We start from the raw sequence: 16,512 nt of genomic DNA on the forward strand, positions 1-16,512 counted from the left end.
AGTGAGAAGCAGCAAACCCTGAAGGCCAGAGCAGCCACCACCACCTGCACGTCACCATGTTTTACCTTGGAGTGCTTTTCAGGCTGCTTCATCAGGAAAATTCACAGGCTGCTTTAGGCTTTCCTTGAAATGTTTTCTGCTTTATTTGAGACAACAGACTCTCTGACCCATGCTTGAAAATACAAACAAATAAGAGAGAGGGGAGCTAACAGCCCTCATTAGAGCTGCTGGCCAAAATCAACAATAAAGCACAACTGCACTTCAAGCAACTCCCAGATCTACAGGATTAGCTGAGATATTGAGTGCTGACAGGAACCAGAGCTTGCATTTGGGGAAAATTTTGAAATTTCACAAGAAATATCCTGCAAAACTTCAATTAAAATAACCATAGCTTCCTCCACAGCTTTCTCCTTGGAACCAGCCTTAGCCCAAGGCTGCTTTTGCTGCCTAGGGTTAGGGTTCCAAAAACCACAAAGCCCAGAGCTCCAGGCACACTGCAGCTGCAAAAGGCATCCCAAGGAAAATACAAAACTGCCACAACATGGCTTCCTCCATGGCTTTCTCCGCGGAACCAACCATCAATTACTTTTGCCAATAAAGGGGTTCCAAACCCACAAACAAATTCTAGCAACAGAAGCAGGTGCAATTTGAAAAGTGAGAGATGTAATGAGACTTGAAATAATTTAATTGAAAAACTATGACCAAAGAGTGAATTCGGGCAGAATCATTTAACTCAAGTAGCCATGTGGAATAATTTGTCATTTACGATGGTCAAAACAGATATTGCTGCGCAAATGACTTTTAGGAACAGCCAGGCATTTTAGCAGCCTGTGAAGAATATGCCAGAGTAGAGGATGAAGGAAACTTGGAGGACAGAGCTCCTGGACAGAGTGGTCCAGTAACTCCTGCATGTCACTCCAATCCATCACCAGCAGTTTATGAAGTTGGTCAGATGGCCACTTTCTGCTGTCATACTTGAAAATAATTCACCAGTACAAGCTCACAAATCACCTCTTTCCACAGGCAGCAGAAAGAACAAGGCAATTTCTTCCTCTAGCACAGCTGTCCCTGAAGAAACACATCCCTGCAAACAGCCTCATCTGCCAGGGGCACCTGGGCCACGCTGTGAGAGCAGGTCTTGATCTCTTCTCAGAGGCATCACCCTTTCCCAAAGCTCCAAGATATGTCTCCTTGCGTTTTCTTCTCAGCCTGTGCCTTTACAGACCAGTGTTCCAAAGCAAAAAGAGTGCTGAAGGAGCAGATAAACACAGCAGGTGTTTTTCACAATGGCACCTTTTCACTCTCAAAGCTATTGAAATATTGCTGTGCATCAAGACAGAGTAAACTTGTTGTTAGGGCTGGGGAAAACAGGAAGATGCAGAAATTGTCTTTCAAAACCAACACTGCATTCTAAGTCTGGGGTTTTTTTTCTTTTAATCTGAATATAACTGTTTAATGAATGTTGGCATTTACAATGCTCATTAAAATGCTTTTGATTGTTGATATTCCTGAATAACTGTAATTTTAATAAATTCTAATAATGTAGATTACCTGTAACTTTATATTAGTGCATTCAGGTTTCTTCTAAATGGGTGCACTCTAACTTATTATCTAATTAAAAACTTAGTTTCTGTTACATTTTTACACTTTAGAACCCTAGATCACAGTTTCTAATCTCACTTGTTTGTAACTCTAAAACTACCAAGAAGCAAAGTGAAATGGTATCAATATATTTTTTTTACATAGACTGAAGGGTTATATGTTATTTGCTAAGAGATAACACTGTTGTCATGTTTCTTCAGTAAAAAAGGCTGACAAGACTTGTTTCACATCTGTCTGCATAATATAACAAACCCATGAAGAACTAGTGATGAAAAAGCTGGTTTGTTGACAATCTATTATTGTTAAATGCACCCAAACACCAAGATTTAGGCACTGCTCATTAGTGCTATATTGTAGCTCAGGATTTTTTCCCTATAAATACTTTCTGTCAAAATATTTTTCAAATTTATTCTAGGCTGCAAGCCTTTCCCTCAGAACCCTGAAGAGCTACAGCCTCTGAAGTCCTTTATCAACTGAATCCCACCCAGCTGTTCATTACCCACTGCAGCCAGAAAATGACACTGCCATGCCTGCGTCCAGCTGCCCCTTCCTGCAAATGCCATCTGACCTGTTGGCTTTCTGCTCTGCTCACCTCCCAATCCACTCAGGTCTCTCTGTGTGCCTTCCCCTGGCCAGGCATCACACACTGAGAGCTTTCAGTTTCCATCTAAGACTGCTGAGATTTTTTGTTACAAATTATTTCACACTTGCTCATATCGTGACTTAGTAACAGAAGAAAGGGAGGAGGAACTCTCCTCCTGCCTCTAACTGGCCCACTGAGATCTTCCAGTTGGGCCTGGAAAGGCCAGAAGGCAAGACAGGATCCAAGGAAAGCACACTGTCCTTGCAGCTCCCTGCCACAGGCACAGCCACTAAGACAACTGTGCTGAGACTTTGTCACAGGAAATTAAGGGAACACCTTCTAATAGCTCTAATGACATCACTGGACTTCGCTGGAGAAATAATAAGAGCAGGGTTGTGTCCCAATTGAAAGCCTCTACTTCAAATAAATCCTTAGGCAACACTGATATAAATATCAAACAGGCAGACATCCTTCCCTCGGCCCACAGCTGCTCTCTTGTCTGCTGTGAACTTGATCAGCCTGGCTTGTGGGATCACATCTTCAGCAGAACTTCTGCATTCAGCTGGGATCTCATTAACTACTCTGATTAGTTTTACCAACAGCAAGTTAAAATGGTGCTGCTGGCTCCTGCACCTTGAAATTTTCCTAAAGCTTTTGATGTAGCTTCTGTTATGACAGCACTGCATTTATTCTGATTTCAAGTTTCACTGTTTAGATGCCCGTTCTGCATTTAGCTACAAACAGCAAATATTTCATATTGCTACTTACATAAGTACCACAACCTTCACAAAGGATTAAAAACCTCACGTACCATATTTGATGTGACTTCAAAGAAGAAAAGATCCTTGTCTTACAACCAAGAGATAAATAACTTCATCCACCTAACTGGTGCACTTTGTACTGTGTACTTCAGCAAATGCCTGAAAAACTACAGGGAATATAAGTCAGCTTCCCCTCTCTCCATGGCAGTGCACCTCTCCTTGCTCAAGGGACACATGGAGTTACCCATTTCACTTTCAGAATAACTCTTCAATAACAATTTCAGGTTACCATCGCTGCTAGCAGTGCCCAACAGAGTCTTTCTGTTCAAAATCTTTGTTAGAGGAATTCAGACACTTGCCAATAAATGCCAATTCAGACATGGTAATAAGTATCAGTAACAGAAACAGCATCACAAAGCTCCGTCAGAAGAAAACAGCAGGCATGATCCTTTTCTCCACATCTGTGCTGCAGGCTAGCAGAGACAATTCTACCCCAGCCTTCAGCAGTATTTGCTAACAGTGATTTTAAAGACCAGCAGGTTCAGAAGTCAGAGCTCTGGTTCTCCCTCTAGCTTCCCCTGGTGTAATATTTTGATGAGAATCCATTTTCAGACAGATGAAAAATGGGGCCCAGTGCAACACCAATTCCAATTCAAGAAAGACCTGGACAAACTGAGATGAGTCCTGAAGGACCACAACATTTATTCAGCCAAGTCCCTGAGGATGTCATGTACCTGCTCCCAGCCTGTGATCTGACCTCAGGACCCCTCCCCTGGTTTGGACAGCCACACAGCACAAGCAATCCTTTGCTGTTTGTTGTACAAGTTTTCTTTGACCTCTCCCCCACAAAGATCTAAACCTACAGTAACATGTAAAATTCACCAACTGAAACAAAACAAAAAAAACAGGAGTAACCAACTGGCTCATTCAAGCTGTCATTTGTAGCTGTGATCCACATTTTTAGGTTTTTATTTACATAAACTTACTAGCCTCTTTCAGATATCTAGAGAGATTCAATAAGCAAACACATAACATCAGATACGTCTCCCAAACATTTCCATCTGGAAAAGGTGTTTACAAACATATGTGCTTTTATAAACTAAACAAAATTTAATGCAATGTGAATTCACACCAAATTAAAAGAGGAAAAATCTTCTCCTTCTCAAGCATTTTGAAAATGGAGAACACTGACATATTTCATACTTACATTTTAAATAATACAGATAATGAACTTTTTAGTAAGAGAAATAACTGTAAGAAAGTCTATATTTAGTTTAGGACAAATTCCTTAAATTGTGAAGTATAAATACACCATAGTGTTTAAATAATGAAGGGAACACATGACTTCTACCAAGGTCATGATGAGAGGGAGAGCATAAAATACCCATCATGAGGAATTGAGTTAAATGCATCTCATTTTCACTTTGTCAAACTTAGTTCACATTCTGGTTGAAGACCAGCATGCTACTTAGGGTAGCAACCACCCACAAAGCAGGTATTATATCTTCATGCATTATATCTTCTTTCATATCTCAGGTCTAGAATCAGGCAGGTCAAATCAGTATTTTAGAGCTCTGTCCATGACCAAAAATGGACAATAAAGGGTCACATGACATAGGGCACACAGGGAAAAGAACTCACTGAAAATGAAAAATAATGACAAGAATAAAAAATCAGATTCCACTCAAAGGGAAGACTTTTTTTCAAGAACGTATTAGAAACATCATATGGAACAGTTCTGTTTGATATAAGAGGAATTCTACCAGGTACCGCTTTGAGTAGGGGCCTGTTTTAATCAGTATGTGGGGAAGATACCTAACCATTTGTTTATATGGTTTTGTGTGAAAGGCTGAAGAAAACCTCAACTGTTTTCAGGTACTTGCAAAGTTCCACAGACACAGAAGGCAAAGTAATAATTATAGATGTCATACTGTACAATGAGATGAAAAGGGAACAAGAATATATCAGTAGACAATACTTATTTTAGCTGTTCATTTTTGATACCTGGCAAAAATAGACAGAAAAATACTGTTGTCTGGTAAATACTCCATGGAGTCAGAACCATAGAGTGTATGACCTCCTGACAAGCAGGTTACTTTGTTTTGACAGCCCAATATTGCCAACTTCCTTCTTGGAATAGGTTGTGCCATCCTCTTCACTAAAGACAACTCTTAGACTAGAACAGTTGATCATCATAAATTAAAGAAAAATTTAAAAATATGGAGCATTTCCAGGTTTTGAGCAAAGCAAAAGGTAAAAGTACTCTCCTGTGGAATTTTAGAAGATCTTGATATAAATTTTCCTGAGTCTGGGACTGCTCAGATACTGGACTTGCTTTGGACTTATTTCTGTCAAACAGATTCACTGACAGATTTCACCGACATATGAGTATCATTTTTTCTTATTATTTCAAAGCTTTAATTTTTTTTCCTATTGGCATAGAAAAAAGATTCTTACCAGTAACCTTCAATTCAACCGTCCTTCGTATAAGCTTGCCTTCAAACTTTAGTTCACAGGTATAATTTCCTCCATCTTCTTCCTGGACCTCTTGAATTAAGAGAGTATTTCCCTTCTGAATTACAACACTTCTCCACATTTTCGGCTCACATTCCTGCAAAAAAAAAAATCCAGTGACAAAATTACCTGGCTTGTACAACATAAGACATTGTTGTGCGATCGTATTTTCAGTATTATACGTAAGGAAACAACCACCTAGATATATTTTGCAATTAAAATTCAAATATAATTTCATAAAGCAGAGTGATCTGAAACTGGAATTAATTTGAAGACTGAAATTAAACAGAAATGTTTTTAAGGTTCAGTTATTCCTACTGTATCACATGGGCTGCGTTTAATACATGGTGCCCTCAAGCAATGGTTAAGTATCTTCTTTTTCTTCATAACAACTGCCAAAACCTCTCCTTTGGAATGGACCACTAAAATATATCTCTATTTGAAGGGAGTAAGGGCAACATCTGTTAAGAGTTAGCCTGAAGGCAAATTTTATACATAGTCCCAGGCCAGAACCATTTACCAGTAGAAAAAACCAGGAAGAACAGCAGTTTTTTGAGAGAATTCAGAAATAAGGCTGGTTTCCTTACAGCCTTATTTCTCATCACCAGCTTCTCCAGCACCTGAAGAGCTTTGATTCAGTATTTTCTCATCACCAGGCACTTTGTAACATCACCCCCCGTGCACCCTGTGATGCAGGACATGGCACTGATAGCCTGCAACTCTCACAGACTTCACCCACCCAGTCCTTAGCTGTTGTTTGGCAGATTTAGGTTCATTGCTACAAACTGTGGTCCTGCTGGAAGCATGTTTCAGTCCTTCTGGACAGGGTGTGATACAGTGCAAGAAGAGGTTATCTCTTTCCCATCATACTGGATCCTTGCAGGCAGATCAGTCACTTTCCATGTGAACAGCACTCATGATTGAACCATTCTTGGAATGCTCTGAACTAAAAGCACCGTTCAAATCTAACCATTGTCTCTTGAAAATGGCACCTTAAGATAATGTATTTATTGCCTCTAAATACCTTTAACATCAAGCCTATTCTCCCTGCAACAAAATCACACTTTTTGAGTTCTCTAAAGCACTCAGTAGTCCCAGCAGTTTGAGAGGCTCTGGCTAATCCTGCACCCAGGAAACACAAAGCAACATAGGCCCTGAGTACCTTCAATGCCTCTCTACTCCCTCTCTCAAGGTGGCAGCTTGGAATAAGCTCTCAGACTGCTGCAGTCTCACATCAGCTACATCAGGCTCAGCAGCTTCAGAGACTGGTGACATGCCCACACCTATGCCCCATTTTCTGCTCGTCTGCAACAGCAGTGTCAGAAACACAGAAAACAAAATAGAACAAAGCTTTCTCTTAAGAAAACAACCAAACAAGAAAATACGTCAACATGCAAATATATTGTACCACAGTAAGAGATCAGCGTGACACAAACAATAAATTTTTCATGGACTCCATACACATTCCAAATCCACGTCAGATTCTAAATTCAAGGAGCACGACAAAGAAATAAAAAGACAGGACTGAGAGTTTCTGGCCTCGCACTTGAAAAGGGAGCACTAAAGAGTTCTCCCTGTCCCTAGGAGGCCAAATTCAGTCACAATATAATCAGATTTCAGATCCAGAAGCTGTGCAACACTGCGGCAGGTACCAGAGTGATCAGCACATCCCTCTGTTTCCAAAGAACAGCTGTAAGGGAAGCATCATCTTGTCTTGCAAGTGAACTTCAGTTAACACTGGTGATAGAGAAGGACCAGAACCCAGATCCCATCTACTGTGCTGAGACTCACTCAGGACACAGATCTGAGCAAGGAAATCCCATTAAATCATTTCTGATTTGAACTTGAAATTTTGGATTTATTGAAAGGTACATCAACCACCTACTCAGTGTAACTAAATCTGAACACTGGGCAAAGAATACAATCCAGTCCTATTTAATCCTAATTTAGAAGGAATACAATTCCCAGAACACACAAAGTAAGCATATTTCAGCTATGCACCCTTTAGTGCAGCATTGAAATAACGTGTGCTACCAGTTTTATATTTGCTACTTTATTTTTAAAAGCATAGGAACAAAGAGATGGAAGATACATTTTTATATGCTTTATATTTTTATATAAAGCATATAAAATTTGCAATAAGAAGGATGACACTACAGGAGTAGAGGAAGGATTTACTACTACAAAGAGTAATAATTTAGTAAAAGCAATGTTTGTGCTATTGTGGTTTTACATAGAGGAGTTGTCTTGGTGGAATTGTACCACTAATTTCCTTATTATTTCTTTTTGTATGTTCTTGAAGTGCTTCCTATTAACGATTATTTATAAGCCTTTCTTTCCCAAATTTTAGCTAATTATTTTTTATTCTGCTGACTATGCCGGCTTTACAAAATTATGTTGAAAATGCTTGTTTATATATTTAATACACAAAACTAAAAGCAAAAAAGGGGAGAAGCTGGAAAATGCCTGAGAAACAAAATTCTTATGAGTTTTTATATTCTGAAAACAATCTAAATTTTACTGTCGGAGGTCTGCTAATTTCCCTAAAAGAGTAAGTGCTGAATTGTATGACTCATTGCGTGGAATCACAGAATAGTTTGGGTTGGAAGGGACCTTACAGATCATCTCTTTCCAACTCCCCTGCATGAGCAGGGATAGCTTCCAGTAAGCCTGGTTGCTACAAGCCCCATCCAACTGGTGTTGAAATCTTCCAGGGATGGGGAGTCCACAGTTTCTCTGGGCAACCTGTGCCAGTGCCTCACCACTCCCACAGGAAAAAAATTAACATCTAATCTAATTCTACCCTCCTTCAGTGCAAGGCCATTCCCTCCTGTCCTGTCTCTACATGTCCTTGTGGAAAGTCCCTCTTCAATCATCTTCTAAGCCCCCTCCAGGTACTGGAAGGTGTTCTAAGTTCCCCCCAAAGGCTTTAACCAATTAATTGCTCTTTTCTGCTTTTGCAATATGTTTACCTGCTAGAAGAATCTGCAAGTTTCTTTATCTAGACTATTTACTTTCCTTAGACATCTGAAATGTTTGGGGTTTTTTTCCCCCCAGTAATTAAGGTGTGCACTATTATGCATCTTTTTTCCTTCCTTGAAATCTAAGTGGCAGTACCTCAAAAGTCTATTTTTCTGGTAGTTAACAACAACCTGTCCTTCACCTGACATTTTGATTGTTCTCTTAGCCCTCCTTTCAACCTAGTAGTAGAAAAGACATGATGGAAATGGATTAAGACTGCACACTCAAGATGTAATATACCTTTTCCCTCTGCCAGCTGATTTTTCATGAAACTGCTCTTACTCTTAAATCCCATTCATTCAATCATGCCTTGACACACACATTTACTTTGAAAAAAATCCCACACATCTTGTCAAAACAGTTCTAATAAGCATAACTGAGCTGAGCATATATCAATGGCATTAATTGGGGAAATCTTTAAAAATAAATATTTAATGCAGTGTAATTCTAGCCAGAAGTGAAGCTCATACTACTGTTAAAACAAATCCTCACAGCAAATGCTATATTATGTACACGTGGAATTCTATTCAGGCGTAATTAAGACCATGTTTAAATTACAGTTAACTCCCAGTAAATTGATGCAATTACTAGCTCAGATTCATTAATCCCTCAACACAGAGAAGCCTTTTGGAAGGCAGAGCAGGTTCTGCACACAATGAGCAGGCATCATCACTGTCTTGTCTGATGGTATTTCATAGGTCAAGTCCAAATTCCCTGACTACCAGTGAATTGGCAGGTTCTCACGAACACAAGGATTTCTCTTTTCAGCAGAAGAAATAAAGAAGGAAATTTCAAAGACTTCCTCATATTTATTTATCTATCTAGTGTTCTGTTTCAATTTATGCTCCCTGCCTGGGTGAAAATCTCTAAATATTCCAGCATAATGGAAAAGAATATCCCCTCCCACTGGCTTCCACCAGTGCTTCTGGAGTAGATTTACTCAAAAAGTAAATCTGTACACAGATTTTATGTACAGTGAAAGTTTTGAAGAGTTTCAGCCCAACAGCAATAAGACAGCAATAGTTACCTTGTACCACACCACATCTGGCTCTTGATTGGCTGTTTTGTAATCCTCAATATCAGGACAGGAGATTGTCTTTCTTTTAGTGACTTCTGATTTTTCCAGATATCTGATCTTGCTGTTGTAGCAAAGCCCAGATTCATTCTCAGCTACCGTCAAGGACATGGAGACCTTCATGCAATACGTTGAGTTTCTGCAGGGACAGAAAGATGGTTTTGTTTATCCTGCCTTCTTTTCACCATGTCTGTTTTGGCACAGAAAGTTTCTTTGTCAAGCCCTCATTTTCACAAACACTTGAGTGACACATTCAAATAGTGACAGCCATGCTGTGCATTTCCAGCCCAGAAGAATTACTAGGAAACATAAAGGCTCACTTCTGACTGTGAAGACTATGAAGAACCTTGAAGAAATATTGTTGACAAGTGATCCAACCCAGCACAGCAGGTCTTTCAAGCTTGCAAGTCTATGAACACAAGAACCTGTTGGCATCTCAAATGTTGGTCAGGAGACACAGTCCCATTTCCTCTGTATCCCCCCACACTTATCCTCACCCTTGTTCTCTCCCACAGTCAGATTTCACTCCAGTGTGCAGTGCTATACATTTGAGAAGAAGGGTCATGTGCTAGATGTTAGATCACATCACACAGGAAGGATTTCTCCCTGAGAAAGAACCCCTGTACAAAATTCTACAGCACATGATACTGTAGTGGGTTGACCTGAACCAGCTGCCAGCCTCCCACCAGCTGCACCCTTCACTCCCCTCAACAGGATGGGGAGGAGAAAATAAAATGAAAAAGCTAATGCATCAAGAAGAAGACAGGGAGACCATTCACCCATTACTGTCACAGACAAAATAGATTTCACTTGGAAAATAAATGTTTTGATATATTTTGAAATATTCTTCTGACACTAAAGATGCTGACTTCTCACTCCCACCAACTAAACCCAGGACAGTGGTTTTTATTTAAAAAAAAGCCAAAAATGCTCAATAACAAATCTTTTACATTTCCTTCTGTCAAGGGAGCCTGTAGATAGGAAGAAAATAAAAAGGTCTACAGGGACAGTTCACCAGAGCTCAAAGCTTCATGCTAAACAAGTGCTGGCAAACACTACAAATGGGTTCTTGTCAAAGGTGTGGCATATACAGGCATTGGCAGACAGAGCCATTTGCAAGGCAAATCAGGAGGCAATCTTCAGAAACATCCCATTTTCAGCATCATTAGTGTTATGCATTCAGCAAAACCACAGACTTTATCCTTCCTTCTCACTTCCCCTCAAAATGCCACCTGTACATCTGTGTAATAAAATTGGTGGATATTTTGTCCATTCCCTCGCCTCTGAGTGAAAAGGTTCACTTTGCACACTGATGTGATGTGTTTTAGTTGAGAGTCTATAATAAAGTTCTCATTCTCACAAACTGCACAAAACATATTATTTTACCTGAAAGAAAATTTCTCTGGACTGAAAACAATCCATCATTTGGGGTGGGCTTATATAATTTAGGGAAAATAAGTCAACTTTCTCCTAAATTACCTTTTGAAAAGGGTTGCCCTTCTTGTAGGAAGAAAACAAAACATATTTGAGATTTTTTTACTGCACTGAAAATCCAAAAAATATGGATATAACCACTCAGTGTAATCATTACGATTAATGATTATTTAGCTTTCCTGAATGACTATAAGTATTACGGAGTGCAAGTAAGGTCACATGTGCTCAGTAATAATGATCCAGGCTAATAAAAAATAATGCCTTTGAATAGTTGTCCATTACTTGGTGTTATTTAATAGTGCTGTATTTTCTCCTAACAATCTTGCATTATTTAGACTGCATTTTGAACAGTGCTGGAGGCTACTTCTATTTAAAATGCTTCCTGGAACCACAACCTAAAAATGCAGTATGCTTTTCATTAGTTACAATTAGAATTGAGTAGAATTGAGGAAACTAAGTGCCTGGGGAGTACTATCACTTTTGTTCACACTCCATGACCAAGACAATAAATCTATTCAGGCTCATGGTGAAGAAAGCCCTCACTAAGCCAAAAGCAATAGACTTGAAAGCTTCATGGATGGTTCTTCACCAGCCACTCACATTACTGCTGCTGCTGGTAATCCAGAAAAGGGCAATTTCTGCAGGAATGTCAGTGACTAAAGCAGGAGTCTTCCTTTAATCTAGTCAGCTCTAGAAAACAGTAATATTTCAAGGCATGTGCAAAAGGAATCAGTATTTTGATCAGCCTTGCTGTTTTCCTCAGTTTTGAGGAGAAGTCTGGAGCTGAAGTCTGCTAAGTTGTGAGCCATTCCTTGCTGTGCTGGGCAAACTGTTCCCCAAGGCTGGGCCATTAGATTTCCTCTCTCAGTTCTCTGAGCAGCTGATGCATCTGTGCTGATTTTTTCTTGGTGTCTTCCCTGCGTTATGGGTTCTGGAGGCGCAAAGGGGCTCTCTAAAATTGACAGCTTGAGGGAGAACTCAGGAGGGGGATCACAAAGAGGTACAACTTTGTTTATACCACCTGGCAAGCAGACAGAAACAGGGTGGGCCTGGCCACACAGGGCACTGATGGGAGCCCACCTAAAGAGTTCTCTCAGGAAGGCCATAGAGCTGCTGCATTGGGAAGGCATCCAGTTATTTCTTTCCAATTTTTTTCAGGACCCCTGTGTCCACAAGTGCTCTCCTTCATGACCTGCATTTAAATTGTTAAAGGTAAGAGTCTTTTTCCTTTTTTTTTTTTTTTTTTTTTTTTTGTTGGTAGAGGTATGTAGATAAACTAGCACAAACCCCAGGTTTTTGATTTTCTTCTTTCAGAATCTAAAGCTAAACAGATGGCCTTTGAATTATTAAAGGGAGGATCCACTTTTGTTTTCGTACATGGTCATGGAGCTTGATGGGGGAGGTCAGTGCTCCCAGCAGTCCGTGGCTGGCAGGAAAGGTTATATGGCCATTTCTAATGAGGAAAGGCAGATACAAGAAGAACAAAAGATAACAAGAGCAAAACTACAGGTAACCTGGGCTTTGCTGTCAGAAACAGTAGCCAAGAGGAATGAAAAGCAAGCAGCTTCAAGGTGGGTGAGGAAGATGCTGGAGGGCCTCCAGTGGTGATCTTGGTATTGTGAGGCCAGGTAAGAAGAGTTGTATCTAAGTAGCAAATGTTGGAATCCACAAGAAAATGTCAGAATGTACATTTTCCATATACATGTAAAGGAAATACAGACCCATGGGTCTGGAAGTGGGTCTTTCAACAATTTCTCTTTTCTGAAATGTTTACAAACCATTCATTTTCCATAGGAGTTGATTTCTAGTGGGTTCTAATTCTACAAGAAGTAGTAGTGGTCATGTGGGGAACACGAAGAGGGAAGAAAAGAAAGAACCACTCCACAGTGCAAAGAAGAAAAATTGTCTTGAATTTTCACACTGAAATGAAGACCTGTAATTCTCTATTCCAAGGGAATAGTTACACACTGGGCCCACTCTCTCGACTGGAAATAGGAAGAAGAGCTTAGCTTTGCCAAAGTTCACAAAGCAGTTTCCTTTGTTCTGGTGGCAAGGCATCTGTAATCCCCAGGCCACCTGGAGCTGGCTCTGAACCACAAACTGAAGCCAGCTCTGAACCAAATAGAAAAGCAGAGGGAGAACCAAGGGAGTTTAACAGGTCTAAAAACAAAAGCAAGCAAGACTGTGTTTGGCTTGATTTTGAAGCAAGGACAAAAGGGAAACAGGGAGGATATAAAGAAATTGATAAGGACATTCGAAATTGGAGTTTCAGCCTCTAAATTATTTTTCATCTTGTTTTGGATTCAAGACAATTAATCAGCCCCAAGGCTGAATTCAAATTAAAGTAAATATTCACAACTTTTGAAAAAAAAAAAAAACCTTTTTTTCATTTGTGTTTCTGCTAAGTGAGGGTCGTTTGTTAAAAGAGTAAAGTAGAAAACTTTTTTCTCTAATATGCTCAGAATCACCCCCAGCCACCCCTATTTATTTTCTTATAAAGAGGAAAGACGGCAGAAATGTGGTTGTATATTTTATATCTACTAGATTTAAAAACTCCACCTAATTTTGAACTGCATATTTATACAAGAGGATTCACACTAGGTTTTTTTCCCCTTATAGATTCATTTTTCATAGTACTGGCTTTTTTATTACATTCTAAGACTTCAGTGATAGATCCAAAAGCTGAGAAGTGTATTTATCAAAGCAGTGCTCAGGGAACAGCACACCTCACGCTTAGAACTCTCACCATGTCCCTGAACACTCTGGCTGTGACATTTTTATTGGCTCACTGACTACAGGACTGAATAGATCAACCTCTACATTCATCTTAGCTCATTTTGAGTTTGAGCAACAACAGCAACGTCTTGATTCGAAGGACAGATGTCTGCCAAAGAAGGCAAGAACCTCCCCTGGAATAGAAAATGCGACCTACTTCCCTCCAAATTACTATAACTTTGAAATTACGGGGCTTTCAGGCGAAGATACAGGATAACGTAAATTTAAAATGCTGCCAACAGCAGAGCACAAACCCAGCCCAGCCTCCCTCGGCGCAGCTCCGGGCACGGCCAGCAGGGGCGCTGCTGGCTCCCGGCCGGGCAGGGGGCGCTGGTTCCCCCGGGCCTGCAGGGGGCGCTGTGGCCGAGCTCGGCCGCGACTCCCTCGCACGCTAATGGCGGGCGGGCCGGATGGTGACATTGGTGCTGCCCGAACCTTGGAGTGGAGCTGGGGCAGCAGAGATGGGCACAATCCAGGGTGGCAAACAAACTGCAGCAGAAACTCCTCAGCTGCAGCCACGGGGTGTCCTGCTGGGCAAGGGATGCTGAGTTTAAAGTGTAAAAAAAAAAGCCCAAGGAGGCAGTGTAGAAAACACCGGGGCTGGGCAGCTGCAGCCGGGTTTCTGTGAGCAGGTACCGCACGCAGCTGGGAGACCCGGCCTCTGGGAAGGGGGAGGTCAGGGTTCCGGGATTTTCCCCTGAAGCACCTGAGTGGATGGTGAGGGTCCTTTCAAGTGTGATCAGGTTTTAATAAGGTCCCAGTTCAGTGGCTCCTCTTAGGAGCAAAGGCTCACCTGCAGCAGGAGAAGCAGTACAGGGCTGGATTTCACACAGCAGAGAATTCTCCCCATAGTGGCAGTAACCTGACCATTCCCCTCTGATCTGAGAGTGAGATCAGGCAAAGGCCAGCCCCTCACCCCCAACCAAAATCTCATGGCATCTCAGCCCTTCCAAGGAGAAAACTCCTCAGGTAAGAGAGTAACCAGCAGAACCCTTTCCCCCACCTTGACCACTTCTTTTGTCTCTTAAGTACCATTTGTTATCGTCTCTTAGGTAACAAATGGGACAAAATTCCCATTTTTTTCATTCCCAAATGAAAGAAGGAAAAAAAGAGAAAAATCCTAACCTCCAACAAGCAGTAACTACACCACCAACCATCTTTATGCATCTGAAGCATTAATGCACAACCAGACTGGCTGTTGTGCTATATAAATGTGCTGGTTTATCAGCTCTTAGACTTAATTGAGCATTTGACTGCTTTCCTCTCACTTCATAGGAGTTTAATAAATTTATTCCTGTCCAAATTTTACAGTTCACACAATGGTTACCAAGGTCATGGTTTGATGATCTGCTTAAAGAAAAATAAGTTGTTTATCATCATTGTTCTTTTTCAGATCGCACAAATGTATCATCTCAAAAAACAACTTACTCTTCCAAGGTTTCACTCGAGTGTTAACTTATTTCTCAGTGACTCCCACTCACTCCTACATATTTGGGGTCATTGTCTGGAAAAGATCAAATTCCCACACATGGTGTAAGTGACAGCCAGAGGTTACAAATCACAGACCCCTGATTTTTTTTTTGATTTTTAATTCTTATTGATTTGTCAAGTGAGAGGGCAACGGGCTGACAGTGCTGTAGTTGCTCCCTGAACCAAAGGCCAAGAGGTGCAGTGATTCTGTGGCTTGTGTGGGGTACCTAGCCTTGGTCCTGCTCCAAAAACTCTTGTCCTATATTTTGCTTTCTTGTTGCTTTTATCTAATACCAACTCCTATGCCTGAAAGGGAGAAATCCTAATTCCATGTTACCATTCCTTTAGCATCTGACACATTTTCAAGATACCCCGGTAAAAGAAAATAACACCATAGAAAGCATGAGCTCAGAAATTAAGTGCTAAATCAGCACAATGTTACAAATCCAGTGCTCTTATATTATCTCTACTTCCTCCAACAGAGGAAGAGATGGTGAATCCTGACAGAGGTACCATTCAAGGCCCCATTCCCTTCAAGCAGAAAAAGTATCTGTGTGGAACTAACCCACCACTCCCCAAGAATTTTTATTCTTTATGCACTTCTTTTCTCCTAAGATCCAATCTCTAGAAACAGGACAATTTGACCTTGACTAAGACATACAGCATGTCCCAGAGGGTCATGTTTTACAGTGAAGAAAGGCCATATCCTTTCTATTCAAAAGAAAAGGACTTCTGAGCAAAGTCACTGAAAGGTAATTTTAAAAGGCTCACATTAATAACAGCTTGAAAAATAGGTATGCAGGAATGTCTCCTCAAGTCACCTGTCAACAACCTAGTTCTCACCAGAGGCACTTAAAAGCAAGACCTGTACTTCTCACTATGAGCTTACCCATCTTTAGAGAACTTTTGTACTTCTAGATCCTGGGACAAAAAATGAAAGATGTTTGGATATGGCAGTTGGGTAGAGCATATCACAGTTGGGTCTCTCTCACCAAAGCTTAGCTCCAAGTTTAAATTTAACTTGGACATCATCTTAAGAGGGAAATGTGACATAAAAATGTCAGGATGTGTACAGTCAGCAATACAGCCAGTAACAGAAAGGCCATGATTTGAAAATTTGTGGCTTTCAAATTTGTGAATTTGAAAATTCATGGGTAATCCCTAGTATTAGGTTTCTTAAGTGTGTCTTAAGAAAGAAGAAGAATAAATAACAACCATCTGATTCATACATAGTGAGGGTCAGGAGGAGCTATTTATTTTCTGGGTGCCTTCACACA

At 40.5% G+C, this 16,512-nt stretch overlaps 1 protein-coding gene across 4 annotated transcripts in view; it reads right to left on the bottom strand.

Annotated features, from left to right (window-relative positions):
- Nucleotides 1-16,512, bottom strand: part of IL1RAPL2 (interleukin 1 receptor accessory protein like 2) — a 333,678-nt gene that overhangs the window by 138,374 nt on the left and 178,792 nt on the right. For all 4 annotated transcript variants that reach the window (XM_059482910.1, XM_059482908.1, XM_059482909.1 and 1 more), the window contains 2 exons: nt 9,509-9,695; nt 5,404-5,557 (listed from right to left, as the gene is read on the bottom strand). In XM_059482910.1, coding sequence (XP_059338893.1) covers nt 5,404-5,557; nt 9,509-9,679 — 325 coding nt within the window. In that variant the 5' untranslated portion in view covers nt 9,680-9,695. The remainder of the gene's footprint in view (nt 1-5,403; nt 5,558-9,508; nt 9,696-16,512) is intronic.

This window comes from Ammospiza nelsoni, chromosome 15 (assembly GCF_027579445.1).
Source record: "Ammospiza nelsoni isolate bAmmNel1 chromosome 15, bAmmNel1.pri, whole genome shotgun sequence".
In the NCBI taxonomy this organism is placed as follows: domain Eukaryota; kingdom Metazoa; phylum Chordata; class Aves; order Passeriformes; family Passerellidae; genus Ammospiza; species Ammospiza nelsoni.